This window comes from Xiphophorus couchianus, chromosome 11 (assembly GCF_001444195.1).
Source record: "Xiphophorus couchianus chromosome 11, X_couchianus-1.0, whole genome shotgun sequence".
Taxonomy (NCBI): Eukaryota; Metazoa; Chordata; class Actinopteri; order Cyprinodontiformes; family Poeciliidae; genus Xiphophorus; species Xiphophorus couchianus.
The window spans coordinates 20,836,449-20,852,589 of record NC_040238.1 but is presented as its reverse complement, the minus strand read 5'-3'; the positions used below and the strand labels follow the sequence as shown (position 1 = coordinate 20,852,589).

The window sequence follows — 16,141 nt, the reverse complement described above, 5'->3', positions numbered from 1 at the left end:
GCTGGAAAAAAAAAAAAAAATTGATGTGAAAGAGTATGCCAATGTGAACGATGCTTTCTCAGTTTAATGCTCCTGACAGACTAAAACACCAAGCAGCAGAAAGTGACAGTACCAGCTCAATTAAACATCATTTACACTTCAAGTTAACACAAAAGAGCAGCAAAAACCTTCCACTAGCAGCCACTGCATTCATTGTCACACTAGCACAACAAACGATGCAAAATAGGCGCCAAACGGTGACTGAACCTACTTCAAACTACTGTTTCAAAAAAGAAAAAAAAAAACTCTGAGCCATTAAAGCATTCAGAAGCATTTCACAACTGTGACATGTTGACACTTTATTTCCACATATTTCCTGAGCGCTAGCTTTGCAGTTATCTTCCTTGTTTTGACTTCCTCTTTGCTGCGTTGAAGCTCAGTGGTCAAACGAACTATCTTGTGCTCAGTGTCATCACTGCAAAAGCGCTCTTCAGAGGCAAGACGGCTGCCGCCGCTGCTCTCCAACTCATCAAACCCGGCACAGGCAGGTGACAGGTCGACATCTAAGGTCTCCTGCGCATTATCAGCTCAGGGATGGAGAAACAAAAACAAGGTATGCATCTGACCTTGGCGTTTGATGGTGTATTTTATCTGTGACGACAAAAGTAATTTGTTCATTTATTCCGCAGAGCCTGTCCTCGGTTTCCTCCGGCGATCAGGCCCCCCACTTAGTGTATTTGACAAGCTGAGTTGGACACTCTGTATCAGTGAGTGTCAGTTTGTCAAATACCCCAAGTGAGGTGTCACTTCTCAACAGACAGAGGTTACTGCACAGACAGAATGGCCGCAACGCTGCGTGGAAAAGCGTTGAAGAACTGCCAGCATGATTAGTTGTTTGATGACACAGATGTATTTCTAGGCTTCCACTTTCAGCCTAGAAATAAGTTGAATTTTTTTTCCGCAAAGTTCATCTGACTTGCATGCATTTATTTTGTGAAAGTCTCTCATTTATAAACTTACAGAAGAGCAACTAGGTTTTGGAAGAGGCCCAAAAGAGAGTAAAATAGAAATGCACTGTAAATTACTGCTGTGTGATTATGTCTCTGTAACATCAAAGGCAACAAATAGAAAGGCTTTTTTTTTTTTTTTTTTAAATGTTGTTATAGTTGTTTCTTTTTGTTCTTTTTTGTTGTTGTTGTTGTTTTGCAGAGGCGTGGTTGCATGTGTGCCTACAGCTAAAGTAACTTATAGTGAGAAGAGAAGCGCCCAGTGCCTCCCTGAGCCACATGGTATTTCTGCTGATCTTTTTCATTTCAGTGTGCACATATAAAAAGTCAAGATGCATCAAATTCCTGTAATAAAAGTGAATGATCAGCGAGCGCATGCAATTTCTGCAAGCTCCAGCCTTTCTTCCAACCGTCTTATGACTTTTCACAGACCACACTTATCAGACTGTCTTGCATTTCCTGCAATTACTCTTGATGCTTATAAATGCAGCTGCAGTAAAATTTCACCCATCTTGCTACGGGATCTGAGCTTTGTTTCAGTAAGCAAATTATTGCACTAAGAGAAGATGTATTGTAATTTAGGTTTTGGGAAGTGCCCAAATTGCACCATATCATCAGGAACCAAGTACTTGCGTTACCACATTAGCGTCAGTGATGCAAATAAAGTCCTACGTAGCACACGCTAGCTGCTTTAAGAAAAGCTACTTGCACTTCAGCCGCAGCTTGCAGCTGAATTCCATCTCTTGCACTGCAGCTTGATGCTCTACTGCCATGTTTACTTATATACTTCATGCTGATCACATACAAAATTAGTAGTGGATTTCACCTACAAAAAAAATAAATAGATAACTGAGCTGAAAGCAGTTTTTCTAAGCATTTTTGTTGTAGGTTCTCGAAATGACACTGAAACCAGGTTTTGTCTAGTCTCCAAGGCCTTCATCCAACATTCTATTACAGGCTATTACATTCTGACTTAACTGGCTCGGCACGTCATCACTCATGGTTTTAAAGCCATCTGTCTAACCCTGACTCTATAAAAGGTGGCACATAGGATAATATAAGCACGCTCTCAGTTTAGTCCTTTCGCAGTCGCACGCCTCAAATCTAAAATACAACAGGCGTGTCATTTCACAATAGCTGTGCTGCATGTTTTTCTAAATTTGTTCCGTACTTTCTTTTTAAAAGGCCAGTAAAAGGTGATAAGGCTCCATGCTGGTAAAATGTGTCGTTTTATTAAAGGGTAAATACAGTTCTGTGCGGCGTAGCTTGCTACAAAATATTGTGGTTTCTCTGGGGGAGTTGGTTAGTGCTGCACTCCACTAATCTGACTTTTATGGAAGAGTGGCAAGAAGAAAACCCTTGCGGAAAGAAAGATGTAAGAAGTCTTGTTTACAGTTTGCTCCGGTCAAGTGATTTCATGGTGTACATGCAAAATGCTGCGTGTGGCAGAAAACCAACACAACACCTTCTCATTAAAACAGAACAGGACAGAGAAGTTGCATTTGGGCATTTGGGAAGACAAGTTGAGCTTCAAAAGACTCAGACTCAGGTCTGTTGTGACAAAAATACATAACATGCATAGATCACATAACAAATTCAAAAATGAAGTTCACTCTTCCTCAAATCTGACTGAATGTAATCAAATTTACTGAGAAGAATGAGGGAGAACTTTTAAATGTGCAAATCTGGTAGAGACATTTATGGACTCAGGGGGGCGCAATGTCGCACAGCAACTCTAATAACTTCAATGTCTCGTTGAAGTTTGTGGGTGTGACATGAAACCACAAGCCTGATTCATTCAGAACTCCAAGAGCCCGTAAGAACAAGAATATTGGAATGTTTAGGTTTTCCCAGGAAGCGTGCGAAATGGAGATAAAATTAGAAAGAGGATTAATAACGAATATACTGGAAAGAGGATGTTGATTGCGGAGCTGAGAGGGAGAAGGAAAAGAGAAAGAGGACTGAGACGGGCTATGAAGGGAGGGAAGAACGGGTGGTGTGAGAGAGAAGAATGCTGGGGATAGAGAGGAAGGAGGCAAGGGCGACCCCTAGAGGAAGCAACTGGAACAGATCATTACGACACTGAAGATAAATGAATTTGAACCAGATTATGGTTGATTTAAAAAGCTCTACATAAATCTGAACTATTTTTTAGTACCTGATGACAAGATAAGCTAGCATCACAGTACTAAAGTGTTGGGCACTGTTAATTTACAACAAGAAGGTTCTGGTTTCAAATTCTGCCTGGACTCAGCCCTCTGTTTAGAGGTTTTCTGCTGTCTCCTGCAAACTCCTGCTTCCATTTCTAACTTTACTAATGAATTAGAGTATATTTTTTTGTGCATTGAAAAAGTGTCGGATAGAAAGCTATTTAATTACAGTATCAACCCCAGGTTGAAATCCTTCCTCTGGTATTTTAGTTTTTAGAGAACAACTTCAGACCTATTGACTGAATCTCACTGTGGTGAGACGTTAAAGTAAATTAAGCACGGTAGATTTCCTGTCAAACCAGTTTGAGTTGATGAATTTAACGACATGGTGCATGTCCTCGATCAGAGGATGTGTACGCCTTGGTTGTAAAAAGATGAACATCATCTGGGAAAAGAGGTGGTGGGGCGGGGGGACCTCTGGTAGGCTGTGAGGTTTCAGAAAGCATCAGCCAGTGTTTTATTGAACAAAAAAATAAAAGCTGGGGTGGTTTTTAGTTGACCAGGGTGCTGTTAAAAGGGGGAAACAGCAGATAAAAATATCTAACTTCCTGCAACTTTTAGGTCCATTCAATGGGGAGTCATCATCCCTGTGTGTTGAGTATGTTCTCCCTGTTTTCTGCTAAGAATAGGCAGACTAGGTTGCGTGCTTTGGGCAGAACCTAGCACAAAGCACGCAACCTATGAATCACAGAGCATTTCTGCTCTGAGATCACAGGTAACATTCTGCATTTTGATTGGCTGGGCGGTGGGAGAAGAGTAGGCTTACTCATAGTGCTATTCATAGCGCTTATATTAATGATATCAAAGAAAAGAAGCAGGAACGGTCTTTGAATATTTCTGTGTACATTCATACACCTTTGATAACACCTTTGATCACACTACAGACAAGAAGCCAGAATTTCCTGGTTATTATTGCACTCAATTTTAATTGTCAAGTCAATCAAGCACCAAACATGATAAGTTGCACAGGATTTGCAGGATCGGATCAATAACATTTTATTCCCCAGGTTTAAGATTGTTGTTGTAGAAGGGGGTTTTTTTTGTACCTTTATCAGTGTTCTTATTAAATAAATCTGAACCTGTGGTCCACGTCCATGTAACACTCTGCATGAATTAAGCAAATGTAGAAAAAGGATTTGTGGATGGATGGAAAAATATGGGAGAATTTTTTTTTTTTTTTTAAATCTGCTCAAAGGGGCTTGGAATAAACCCAACATCTTCTTATCAAGACACTGTGCATTTTTTGGGTAATAACTATTGATTGAATTACACAACAATCAACAAGTGGTGCTGTTTAATAATACAGAAAAAGGCTTTGTGAAAGTTCCATTGAGTGATTTCATTTAAACTATTCTTACATAGGACCTGATGAATATGATCGGCTTAAAGACGATGGATATTCACTTAAATGGCTGCAAAACACGCCCCTTTCCAGGAAAAACAGATGACATCGAATGGAAAGTTTCTTAATTCAAGTGACATTCTCTCAGTCAAGATAACATAATGGCTCACATACTGTATCTATATCTAATCTTCCTTTCCTATCTAAGGTTATTGAGAAAACAGTTGTACATCATTGTCCCCTAGGACAGTTGTCTCAACTGGGACAAGTGGGAAATGTCAACTGTACGACATTTCCCAGTTGCTATTGAAACAGTTATTGTTGTAAACTTAACGTACTCTTAGGCTGCATTCACACTGCAGCCTGAAGTGACCCAATTCAGGTTTTCTTGACGTAATGCGACCTGTACCTGATCTTTTCATGACAATCTGAACAACACAGATCGGATTTTTTTTTAAATACGATGCAGGCCACTTGGATATCTGATATGGATCATTCGCATTCATCCGACCTGGACATCACCGGTACTTGACAAATGTCACTATTCTGCGTCCTGTTACGCGCAAGCGGGAAGAAAAACAACAACCATGGCGGACGATAATGAGGATAAAGTTGTTAATATGCTGCTCCAGTCAGACAACAACTTCAAAATTGTAAGCTATGCTCCACCATTGGCATCCATGTTTACTTCCGCAAACACTGAGCACTTCTTCTTCTTTTTATGGAGGTTGGCAAAACACAGAGAATGCTGACCTTATTGCACTCTCTCCTGCGCACTTTCAGGTCGTTTGTCGTTCACACTGCAGAACACATGCAAGTCGCATTTGGAAGTATGAACGGCCACGGCAAAAAAATCCAATTTGACAAAAAATCAGAATTGGGCCACTTCAGGCTGCAGTGTGAATGTAGGCTATCCATCCAGCAGTTGGTTTAGCAATACTTTCTCTCTCTTTTTGGATCTAGGCATCTTGGAGTTTTTTTTTTTATGTTGTCTGTCACACTGTTGGATTTATACTGGAAACCCAAAATGCTACCAAACAAATTATTTAAGTGTTAACTTCTTCATGCAAAGCCTTGGTGACTGGCAAGTGTTCACAAGATGGCATTTACCTCAACAAGAAATACAGTGATATGGAGAGATCTTGTTAAACCCCCTAAAGGGAACTATTCCTTAAAGCGACGGTTATGTCTATCAACATTCCTATCAACGACATGCAGTGATATTTTTCTCACTCTAAGATGACGCACTGGGTGAAGCCGTACTTGAGTACTAAATGTCCTAGAAAGGCCAGTATTTGTATAGTGCTTTATCAAGACCAGAGGATCTCAAAGTGTGTCACGCTACATTAAGTCATTCGTTCAATCATGCACAGATTCACAAGCTCACGGTGGTAAGACACATTGTTGCCACAGCTGCCGTGGGGCAGTCTGACAGGAGCGAGTCCTCTCGCCTGAGTATAATTGTTATTATTAACAATTATTTCACCAGGAAAATCCCATTGAGATTTAAAATCTCTTTTACAAGAGAGTCCTTGCCAAGACAGGCAGCAGCATACAAAATTTATAAAACATTCACAGCAAAACAGAAAAAAAAAAGTTGCCACCATCATAAATAAAACTGTAAAAAGATACCTCAATTAAAACATTTACAGGTAAATGATTCCTTCTGGTTCTATGAGCAGAAAGCTGAAAAGAGATTTCTTTCCAAGTTCAGTTCAGACTTTAGGCACTGAAAGTAAAAGTAAGTTCTCACAATGAACAGAATATCCCCCGGTGGCGTTTCGATTTATGTAGGCCAACAAATAACAAAGAAGACATCCACATATGACCATATAGATAAAAACATGTCAATGATGAAGGCCAAGGCTGTTGTATCCTGTGCAATGATGTGCAAAACCTTTAAGCCTGTCATAAATCTTTAAGCTCCACGATAAACAATATTCAGCAACATTTAAGAGAAGCATGCGTGTATAAAATGTCCAGTACAGACATGAAAGTAACATCATCCAGTCGCTCCATAGCCTCTAAAGACAGACAGGGTAGAAAAATGTCTTTAGGACTCTTGTGCAACAAAGTTTAGTTTGGCACTAAATCAAGTATCAACTCAACTTTTAATGAGTCCCAAATTATAGTGCAATCACAGCTCAAACTTGTTAAGTTGGGGCACTCTCAAGTTATCTGAAAATTATAGAAATGTTTTGCAAAGCAGCAGTCCTCAAGAGCTGGAGATTTTTTTTTTACACACCTGCTTTAGAATGATCAAGAAATAAACATGTCTGTAAAAAACAACAGATAAAAGAATGAGTTCACTCCAATAAAAACAAGAAACGGGATGTATTCATGAACAACCAGTTCACAATGAAGAGCAGAAGAGAAAATGAAACATTAATGTGACTATTGCAGTGACTAAAATGGCAGCTTAAAACAGACTGACAGATGTGTTTATGTCACATATAAGAATTAGCCTTTTTGCAAGCTAGCCCTTGTATTTGTTGTTGATGTATGTAACTGATCTCTCTTGTAAATGAGACAATCAGCCTCGAGATTTTCTTGTTAAACAAAGGATTAATAATTATAATAATAATAATCATCATCATCATCATCATCATCATCACCATTTAGTTCCACATGATCATAGCAGCACTAGTCGCTACTATTTTAACAACAGCCAAGATTATAGCTTTAATATTAGCAGCTGAGAAAATGGAGAAACAATTTAGCTTGTTTATAAGGAATATGCAGATTTATTTTAGGCTGGTTAGACACAATAATATAATCTCTTTGGAATGACTAGTCTCAATCTGCCCAGACACAACCTCATACTTGAACCATTGAACCAGAATGTTATTTTTGGTGAATTCACACAGTTTTCACGCTGCTTTAGCCAAATGGTAACGCTACAGGTGACCATTGACTTCGATTCCACAGGTGGTCAGCCCAATCTGTGTGATGTTAGAAAGTTGTGATTTCTGGAGCACAACTGTTTGTGATTTGCTACAAGATTGTAAACTGATCTCCCATTTAAGAAAGGGAGACAAACATTTGTGCCGCCATCTATACATAATCAAATTCTTGTAAATAAATCCAAAATTCTGGACTTTGCATGTAACCTGATGTGTAGTTTCTCCCTCTGCAGATATCTTTTGTAAAACAGTCAAGGATTGTAAAGGACCTAATTTAGGACTCGAGGTTATGGGGCCAACAGCATCTGGACTGCGATCAGTTTCTTTATTAAAATAGGTAAAGGACTAAAGGCAGCTAACCTGAGATTAGCAGTCTGGTTTGGGGATCTGTGGTTATGGGCAATCGGCTTGGGAGCAATGTTATCTGATCTAAGTCCAGCTTTTTTTATTAAAAAGAGTCATTGACTGTAAGGCATCTTATTTGATATTAGCAATATGGTTTTGAAACCAGATGTTATAGGCAATAGGCTGCGAGGCTGCAGTTTCTGGTCTACAACCAGCGTCTTTATTGTTTTTGATACTGTAATACTAAAAGCTCCACAGTAGAGGCAATATCCTTTTAAAATGTTGTAAAAAAAAAAAATCAAATTGAATTGTTTTCTTTTTTCTCGATTCTAATCTGGTGTAGTTGGTGTTTGGCAGAACTAAATCTTTGCTTTTTTTTGCATGAGGCTTTCCTTTTTAACATTTCAAACTCTTGCTAGACATTTTATATTTCTTGTGAAATGGAATATTACCCTCAGCTTTGGCTGGATTTTTCTTCAGTTATATAAAATTTTTTTAGATGCCATCCATCCATCCATCCATCTTCTTCCGCTTATCCGAGGTCGGGTCGCGGGGGTAGCAGCTTCAGAAGGGAGGCCCAGACTTCCCTCTCCCCAGCCACTTCTTCTAGCTCCTCCGGGGGAATCCCGAGGCGTTCCCAGGCCAGCCGAGAGACATAGTCCCTCCAGCGTGTCCTGGGTCTTCCCCGGGGCCTCCTCCCGGTGGGACGTGCCCGGAACACCTCACCAGGGAGGCGTCCAGGAGGCATCCTGACCAGATGCCCAAGCCACCTCAACTGGCTCCTCTCGATGTGAAGGAGCAGCGGCTCTACTCTGAGTCCCTCCCGGATGACTGAGCTTCTCACCCTATCTCTAAGGGAGAGCCCAGCCACCCTACGGAGAAAACCCATTTCGGCCGCTTGTATCCGCGATCTCGTTCTTTCGGTCATGACCCAAAGCTCATGACCATAGATGAGGGTAGGAACGTAGATCGACCGGTAAATCGAGAGCTTCGCTTTTTGGCTCAGCTCTCTCTTCACCACGACGGACCGGTACAGCGCCCGCTTGACAGCAGACGCTGCGCCAATCCGCCTGTCGATCTCCCGCTCCCTTCTTCCCCCATTCGTGAACAAGATCCCGAGATACTTAAACTCCTCCACTTGGGGCAGGACACCCCCCCTGACCCGGAGAAGGCACTCTACCCTTTTCCGGCTCAAGACCATGGCCTCGGATTTGGAGGCACTGATCCCCATCCCGGCCGCTTCACACTCGGCTGCGAACCGATCCAGCGAGAGCTGCAGATCACGATCTGATGAAGCCAAAAGGACCACATCATCTGCAAAAAGTAGAGATGAGATCCTAAGGCCACCAAATCGGATCCTCTCAACACCTTGGCTGCGCCTAGAAATTCTGTCCATGAAAGTGATGAACAGAATCGGTGACAAAGGGCAGCCCTGGCGGAGTCCAACTCTCACCGGAAACGAGTCCGACTTACTGCCGGCAATGCGGACCAGACTCTGACACTGGTCATACAGGGACCTGACAGCCCGTATCAAAGGGCCCGGTACCCCATACTCCCGGAGAACCCCCCACAGGGCTCCCCGAGGGACACGGTCGAACGCCTTCTCCAAGTCCACAAAACACATGTAGACTGGTTTGGCGAACTCCCATGCACCCTCCAGGACCCTGCTGAGGGTGTAGAGCTGGTCCAGTGTTCCACGACCAGGACGAAAACCACACTGCTCTTCCTGAATCCGAGGTTCGACTATCCGACGGACCCTCCTCTCCAGGACCCCTGAATAGACCTTGCCAGGGAGGCTTAAGAGTGTGACCCCTCTATAATTGGAGCACACCCTCCGGTCCCCCTTTTTGAACAGGGGGACCACCACCCCAGTCTGCCAGTCCAGGGGAACTGCCCCCGATGTCCATGCGATATTGCAGAGTCGCGTCAACCAACACAACCTTACAACATCCAGAGCCTTAAGGAACTCCGGGCGGATCTCATCCACCCCCAGGGCCTTGCCACCGAGGAGCTTTTTAACCACCTCGGCGACCTCGCCCCCAGAGATTGGAGAGCCCAACCCAGAGTCCCCAGACTCTGCTTCCTCAGTGGAAGGCATGTTGGTGGGATTGAGGAGGTCTTCGAAGTACTCTGCCCACCGGCCCACAACGTCCCGAGTAGAGGTCAGCAGCACACCATCCCCACTATAAACGGTGTTGGTGCTGCACCGCTTCCCCCCCCTGAGACGCTGGATGGCGGACCAGAATCGCCTCGAAGCCGTGCGGAAGTCTTTCTCCATGGCCTCTCCAAACTCCTCCCACGCCCGAGTTTTTGCCTCGCAAACCGCCCGAGCCGCATGCCGCTTCGCCCGCCGGTACCCATCAGCTGCTTCCGGAGTCCCACAGGCCAAAAAGGCTCGATAGGACTCCTTCTTCAGCCTGACGGCATCCCTCACCGAAGGTGTCCACCAACGGGTTCGAGGGTTGCCGCCGCGACAGGCACCGACAACCTTGCGGCCACAGCTCCGATCGGCCGCCTCGACAATGGAGGCACGGAACACGGTCCACTCAGACTCCATGTCCCCCACCTCCCCCGGGACGTGTTCGAAGTTTTGCCGGAGATGGGAGTTAAAGCTCCGTCTCACAGGGGATTCCGCCAGACGTTCCCAGCAGACCCTCACAACACGTTTGGGCCTGCCAGGTCTGACCGGCTTTCGCCCCCACCACCGGAGCCAACTCACCACCAGGTAGTGGTCAGTGGACAGCTCCGCACCTCTCTTCACCCGAGTGTCCAAGACATACGGCCGCAGATCCGATGAAACGATGACAAAGTCGATCATCGAACTGCGGCCTAGGGTGTCCTGGTGCCAAGTGCACATATGGACACCCTTATGCTTGAACATGGTGTTCGTTATGGACAATCCATGGCGAGCACAGAAGTCCAGCAACAGAACACCGCTCGAGTTCAGGTCGGGCGGGCCGTTCCTCCCAACCACGCCCCTCCAGGTCTCACTGTCGTTGCCCACGTGAGCGTTGAAGTCCCCCAGCAGAACAAGGGAGTCCCCAGGAGGAGCACTCTCCAGTACCCCCTCTAAGGACTCCAAAAAGGGTGGGTAATCTGAACTGTCGTTCGGCCCGTAAGCACAAACGACAGTCAGAACCCGTCCCCCCACCCGTAGGCGGAGGGATGCTACCCTCTCATTCACCGGGGTAAACCCCAACGTACAGGCGCCGAGATGGGGAGCAACAAGTATGCCCACTCCTGCCCGACGTCTCTCTCCCTGGGCAACTCCAGAGTGGAAGTATGTCCAGCCCCTCTCAAGGAGACTGGTTCCAGAACCAGAGCCATGCGTCGAGGTGAGACCGACTATTTCTAGCCGGAACCTCTCGACCTCACGCACTAGCTCCGGCTCCTTCCCCACCAGAGAGGTGACATTCCACGTCCCAAGAGCCAGTTTCTGCAACCGAGGATCGGACCGCCAGGGCCCCCTCCCTTGGCCGCCACCCATCACACAGTGCACCCGACCCCTTTGGCCCCTCCCACGGGTGGTGGGCCCATGGGAGGGGGGGCCCATGTTTCCTCTTCGGGCTGAGCCCGGCCGGGCTCCATGGGTAAAAGCCCGGCCACCAGACGCTCGCCATCGTGCCCCCCCTCCAGGCCTGGCTCCAGAGTGGGGCCCCGGTGACCCGCGTCCGGGCGAGGGAACACCAAGTCCAAGGTTTTCTTTCATCATTGGGGTCTTCGGGCTGCACTTTGTCTGGTCCCTCACCTAGGACCTGTCTGCCTTGGGTGACCCTACCAGGGGCATGAAGCCCCAGACAGCATAGCTCCTAGGATCATTGGGGCACTCAAACCCCTCCACCACGATAAGGTGGCAGCCCATGGAGGAGATGGGGAGATTTTTTTAGATGCTTTGGATGAATTTTATGAGACACCAGACCCATAATCTTGTTTTATTAAGAACTTTAAAATTCATACAACATCCTTTACATCATGTACATGAAAGAAAACTCTGCTTGACATACTCACATTTTGCTTACCACAGAAGAATGATTTGTCTCCATAATGACAATATTTAATAATATTTATCGAATAAATTATATGTATATCCCCACCATCTCCAAGTTTGAGCCAGTTTTATTTCTGCAAGCCATAACTGAAAACTCATATGTTATGAAGAAACTTTCAAAATTGGTTGTACATTCAAATGTATCAGTGACTAAAGCAAGTGGAAAATCAAACTCCCTGTCTAGAGAAATTTAGTTACAGTAATCGAAGAATAGGATCTATAACTGAAAAATCCCTGCCGGAACCAGTTGATCTGGATCTAGAACAGAATCTGCCTGGCTCTAGAGCAGAAACTACTGGGAAAAAACAAGAAAACAAGAAAACATCCAGTTTACTATCTGGAATTGAGAGGGGGACACCGAAGGTCTGGATCATGAATTCTGTGCCACAGAGTATACATATCTCCTGACAGCATTCTGTGCACAAGAAGCATTTCTTTAAAGAAACAAGGGTCAAGCTTATCAACATTCTTGCCAGGAACATGCAGTCCAGCTGTTCTCACTCCAAGATGATGCTCCGGTTTTAATCCTGCCTGAGCCAGACACATCCCCATATAAACGTCGTCAATCGGAAGAATGGGGATGGAGTGTGAATTGGCGTAAATGACCAAAGCTGTGTAGCCAGACAAAAGGAAGCCCCCACCACCACAGTAAGCAGGGTATAAGTTGGACTCATAGAGCTGCTCTGGAACATAGTATTTACTCTGTGGAGAACGGATGGGTCCCACGTTGTAGATCAGATGACCTGCAAACAGGTGCTTCCTTTCACCTTTGCGTTCAAAGTTTTGGAGATACAGAACCATGTTGTCTGTGTTGGCAAAGACATCATCGTCACCGTTGAACAGGAAGTTGGCATGTGGGCAGTTTCTCTCCATCCACTCCAAAAAGAGCATTTGTTTCAACGTGAGGTTGTAAAACGTGTCCTTGAAATCCCACTGGATTATGTCGTGGTACTTGCTTTGCTCCAGCTTGAGGAGTTGGTTTAGTCTCTTCGTCTCATGACCCGTGCCCATCGTTCCTGAGATAAAGATCCTTCGGATCCACACGCCGTTAGACAGTCTCTCCTTGGCCCAAGTCTTGCGCAGCACTTCTCTGCGGTCATAATTCACGGCAGAACTTTTGATGACCAGTAGAAGGAAGACGTCAGATGATGCATTGGTTCCACCACACTTGTTGGGGATGTCAAGCAGCATGGGAAAATGTCGGCAGTGACGGTAGTAGAGGAGGTCTTGAATGTTAGTAGGAAGTGAGATGAAGTTCGGGACCTGTTCAACAGATATATTTCTTTCACATTTTGGTGAGGGGTCAATTTTTGGGGATTCTGTGACTGAGGACAGCATGTGATGCTCATAGTTTCCGATATCAATTTGAGGTTTGTGGTCTGAGATGGAGAAATGATAGGAATAGAAAAACAAAGTGACCAGTAGAAAAGTTCCCACCATCACAGAGGTTACTTCAAAGACGTCTCTCTGAAATAGACTTTTACAAAACCTGCAATGCCAAAAACAGATATCTCATTAATAATAGCACTGAACTGGCAATTGTCAACGTATTTCTTACACTGGCTCTCAAAAATATGCACAGTCCTAACAAATGTGTAGGTTTTAGAGATTTAAAAACCCATTCTAAATCTTCTCCAAAACTGAGCATTTGAAATAAACTTAGATTATTTAAGTAGAAAAAAAGTCTCACTGAACTCTTGGATTCTTACTTTCAGCTATGAATAAAACATCAGCAAGATTATTGGACCTTCCCTACCACCTATCGCCCTTTTCTATCGCCCAATAGATGAACCTCATCAAACACAATAAGAAGTCATGAAATTTTGGGTGTTTTGTTTTCATTTTGATTTTTATAGTTGTCAAACATATTTACTTTCTTTCAGTTTAATTGCAAATGATAACTGTCACAAAAGTTGGGAAATGATTTACCATTGTAGAGTCAGTGTAGTTAATCATACAAACAGACACATCAGTTGTGTCCTCCTACAAATTAAGACTTGCACTAACATTCATTTAAAAAAAGACTAAGAAAAAAGATTGATCAAAAGTAAAACTTTGGCATCATACGACTTAAATTTTAAAAAGCCTGAGGGAACCCTTTGATTCTTACGTTCAATTTTAAATAAAATGTCAGTCGAAGTTTAGGATAATTAAGCTAAAACAACCCCCAAAAAGTTTCAGATGTAGAAAATGTGCATAAAAGTTTCTTTAGTTTTTTAAGTTTGTTGTGGTAACACAACATTCATCTGGTTACCTTTATTTAAAAAATTCCTCTCTGCCACAGTTTCTGCGAAAGAAAATCCTTTACAGGAACTTACGCAAAATGTTTGTCAAACTGCCAAAACATACAGACACTAGTCAACGTTTCTTGAAAGATAAAGGGGAAGAAGACTTTTATCTGTTCTCTGTATCAAGCTTTTTGACTTTTAAAAACTTGCACACCAAAAAAATTAAAAAAAATAATTAATCTACTGGAACATTCGTAGTTGTCTAAAACTTGCACACCAAAAAAATAAAAAAAATAATTAATCTACTGGAACATTCGTAGTTGTCTAAAATGCAAAAGCAATGTTTAAAAACTACATTGAAAAATGTCTCATGGGGAAGACATTTCTAAAAGAGACTACATTTCCTCGTCTTTTTTTAGCAATCAAAGACATTTTTAAAACGCTCCTTTGCTCTTGATCCCACACATAACAGAAAATAATATGTAAGTATTACCATGAATCCCCAATAGTAAGTAATTTTTTTGGAAAAAAAACTTATTAGGGCTACCCTTTATTCAAATTACTTTCATAATCAGAACAGTATGATAAACATATAATTAGAGATTTTAATAATTTAAATGCCACAGCTCTTGTTGATCTATTCTTTTCATATAAAGCAAAAATAATTATTAACAAATCCGACATACATTGGTAAATACATGAACAAAATTAAAAAATATAATATGAAATAAATCAGGAATAATTACCCGAGCATTTTGGTAGAACTGTAAGTCATTCAGTAGGTCTCAAACAGATAGCAGGTAATGCAAGTGCAGGTTATGCAGGAAACAAGTGTAGTGTTTGATTTGATACGCCTCCCCTTTACCTTGGGTAAAGGAGAGGCTTGGCATGTTACACAAACACACACATCTGTCAAACTGCTGGAAGAAAGACAAAATTCTTTCTTAACTTCTTATTGTTTGTTGCTGTCATTACAGAAATGGAGGAGTAAAACATTTTGTTTTTGAAAGCAGCTGTCTGACAAGAGAAGTCCTGAGCTCATGTAGTCCAATTAAATATTTTATATTTATGAAAAGCTCAGAAGCTATTCATAAATCAGATTTAATCCTGAAAAAAAAATTATTAACGTAAACATACAGTAATAATTTATACTGAAAGGGTAACTTCACATTGTTCGAAAGTCAGTTGGATAATTCCTTCTTTTTTTTCAGAAAACCCATACATAAAAAGTGAAATGTATAAAGTCAAAAGTATAATAATGGAAAATAAATTCAGAATCTTACCCTTGAACAAATCCTTCTGTCATGTCAGGCGGTTCTTTTCCAGGTTTTCCCACTGGAAACTTCTGGGTTTAAACAAAACAATTGAAAAATTATCATTCATATCTGTATTGTTTTTACATGTTCATTGCTTTGCACTTCATAAATTACACATTAAATGTTCTAATGAGTTTGGGTAAGATATGAAAACATTAAATTTCCTTTCTGGACATTTAGTTGCTCTCGTAATCCTTCATGTGTGATTTACTAAGTCATCTCTTTTAATAAGAATCCCCTTCCCAACTTGCTGATCCAGTTTTAAACAGTCTTCTTTCTTTGTGCAAAGAAAACTGCCAGGTGAATGGCTTTTCCTCTGAAGCTGATTTCCAGGAGTGATGCACCTTCCAGTGCTGTAGCTACATGCCTCACGCAGGTTTTATATGCCGTACTCCCTCACACAAAGTCATGAACTCATTCTTGAACCTGGGAACCTGGTAAAGGTATGCGCTAAGCGAAGAATCAGGAATTTGCTTTCTGTTTACCATGGTTTTCTTGCTACCAAAGTCATAAAATGTACAGAAAACGGTATAGATTTCAAATTATGCTTGAATGGTAATAATTCTCACATATCTGAGTGTTCCTCTGTGATTAACTGTAAACCTGTTTACACTCCTCCAGAGGCACTGCTGCTGGAATCATGAGTATAATTATGCTTTTATTCATGATGAAGAGATGAACAAACAGTTTATTACCTGAGGAATCACACATTTGCCTGACATTTTTTATATAGACCCAAACTACCTGCACACACATAGAGAAC

At 42.6% G+C, this 16,141-nt stretch overlaps 1 protein-coding gene and 1 long non-coding RNA gene across 2 annotated transcripts; one reads left to right on the top strand and one right to left on the bottom strand.

Moving 5' to 3' along the window:
- The first annotated feature begins 429 nt into the window (after positions 1–429).
- Positions 430–1,846, top strand: LOC114152531 (uncharacterized). The gene is made up of 2 exons (XR_003597139.1): positions 430–592; positions 669–1,846. It is a non-coding gene; the product is annotated as an uncharacterized LOC114152531 (long non-coding RNA).
- Positions 1,847–11,712: 9,866 nt separating this feature from the next.
- LOC114152730 (N-acetyllactosaminide beta-1,3-N-acetylglucosaminyltransferase 3-like) lies at positions 11,713–15,411 on the bottom strand. The gene is made up of 3 exons (XM_028030691.1): positions 15,346–15,411; positions 14,809–14,979; positions 11,713–13,323 (listed from the first exon to the last, which is right to left on the bottom strand). The coding sequence occupies exons 2-3, from the start codon at positions 14,835–14,837 to the stop codon at positions 12,168–12,170; spliced, it is 1,185 nt and encodes a 394-aa protein (XP_027886492.1). The 5' UTR covers positions 14,838–14,979; positions 15,346–15,411; the 3' UTR covers positions 11,713–12,167.
- Between the last annotated feature and the right edge of the window lie 730 nt (positions 15,412–16,141).

What these genes read in the sequence shown, in the direction of transcription:
- LOC114152730 (XM_028030691.1), bottom strand. Translation starts at nt 14,837, where the DNA reads ATGACTTACAGTTCTACCAAAATGCTCGG. An exon ending in AGTTCTACCAAAATGCTCGG is followed by an intron (nt 13,324 to 14,808) that starts GTAATTATTCCT and finishes TTGGCATTGCAG; the next exon opens with GTTTTGTAAAAGTCTATTTC.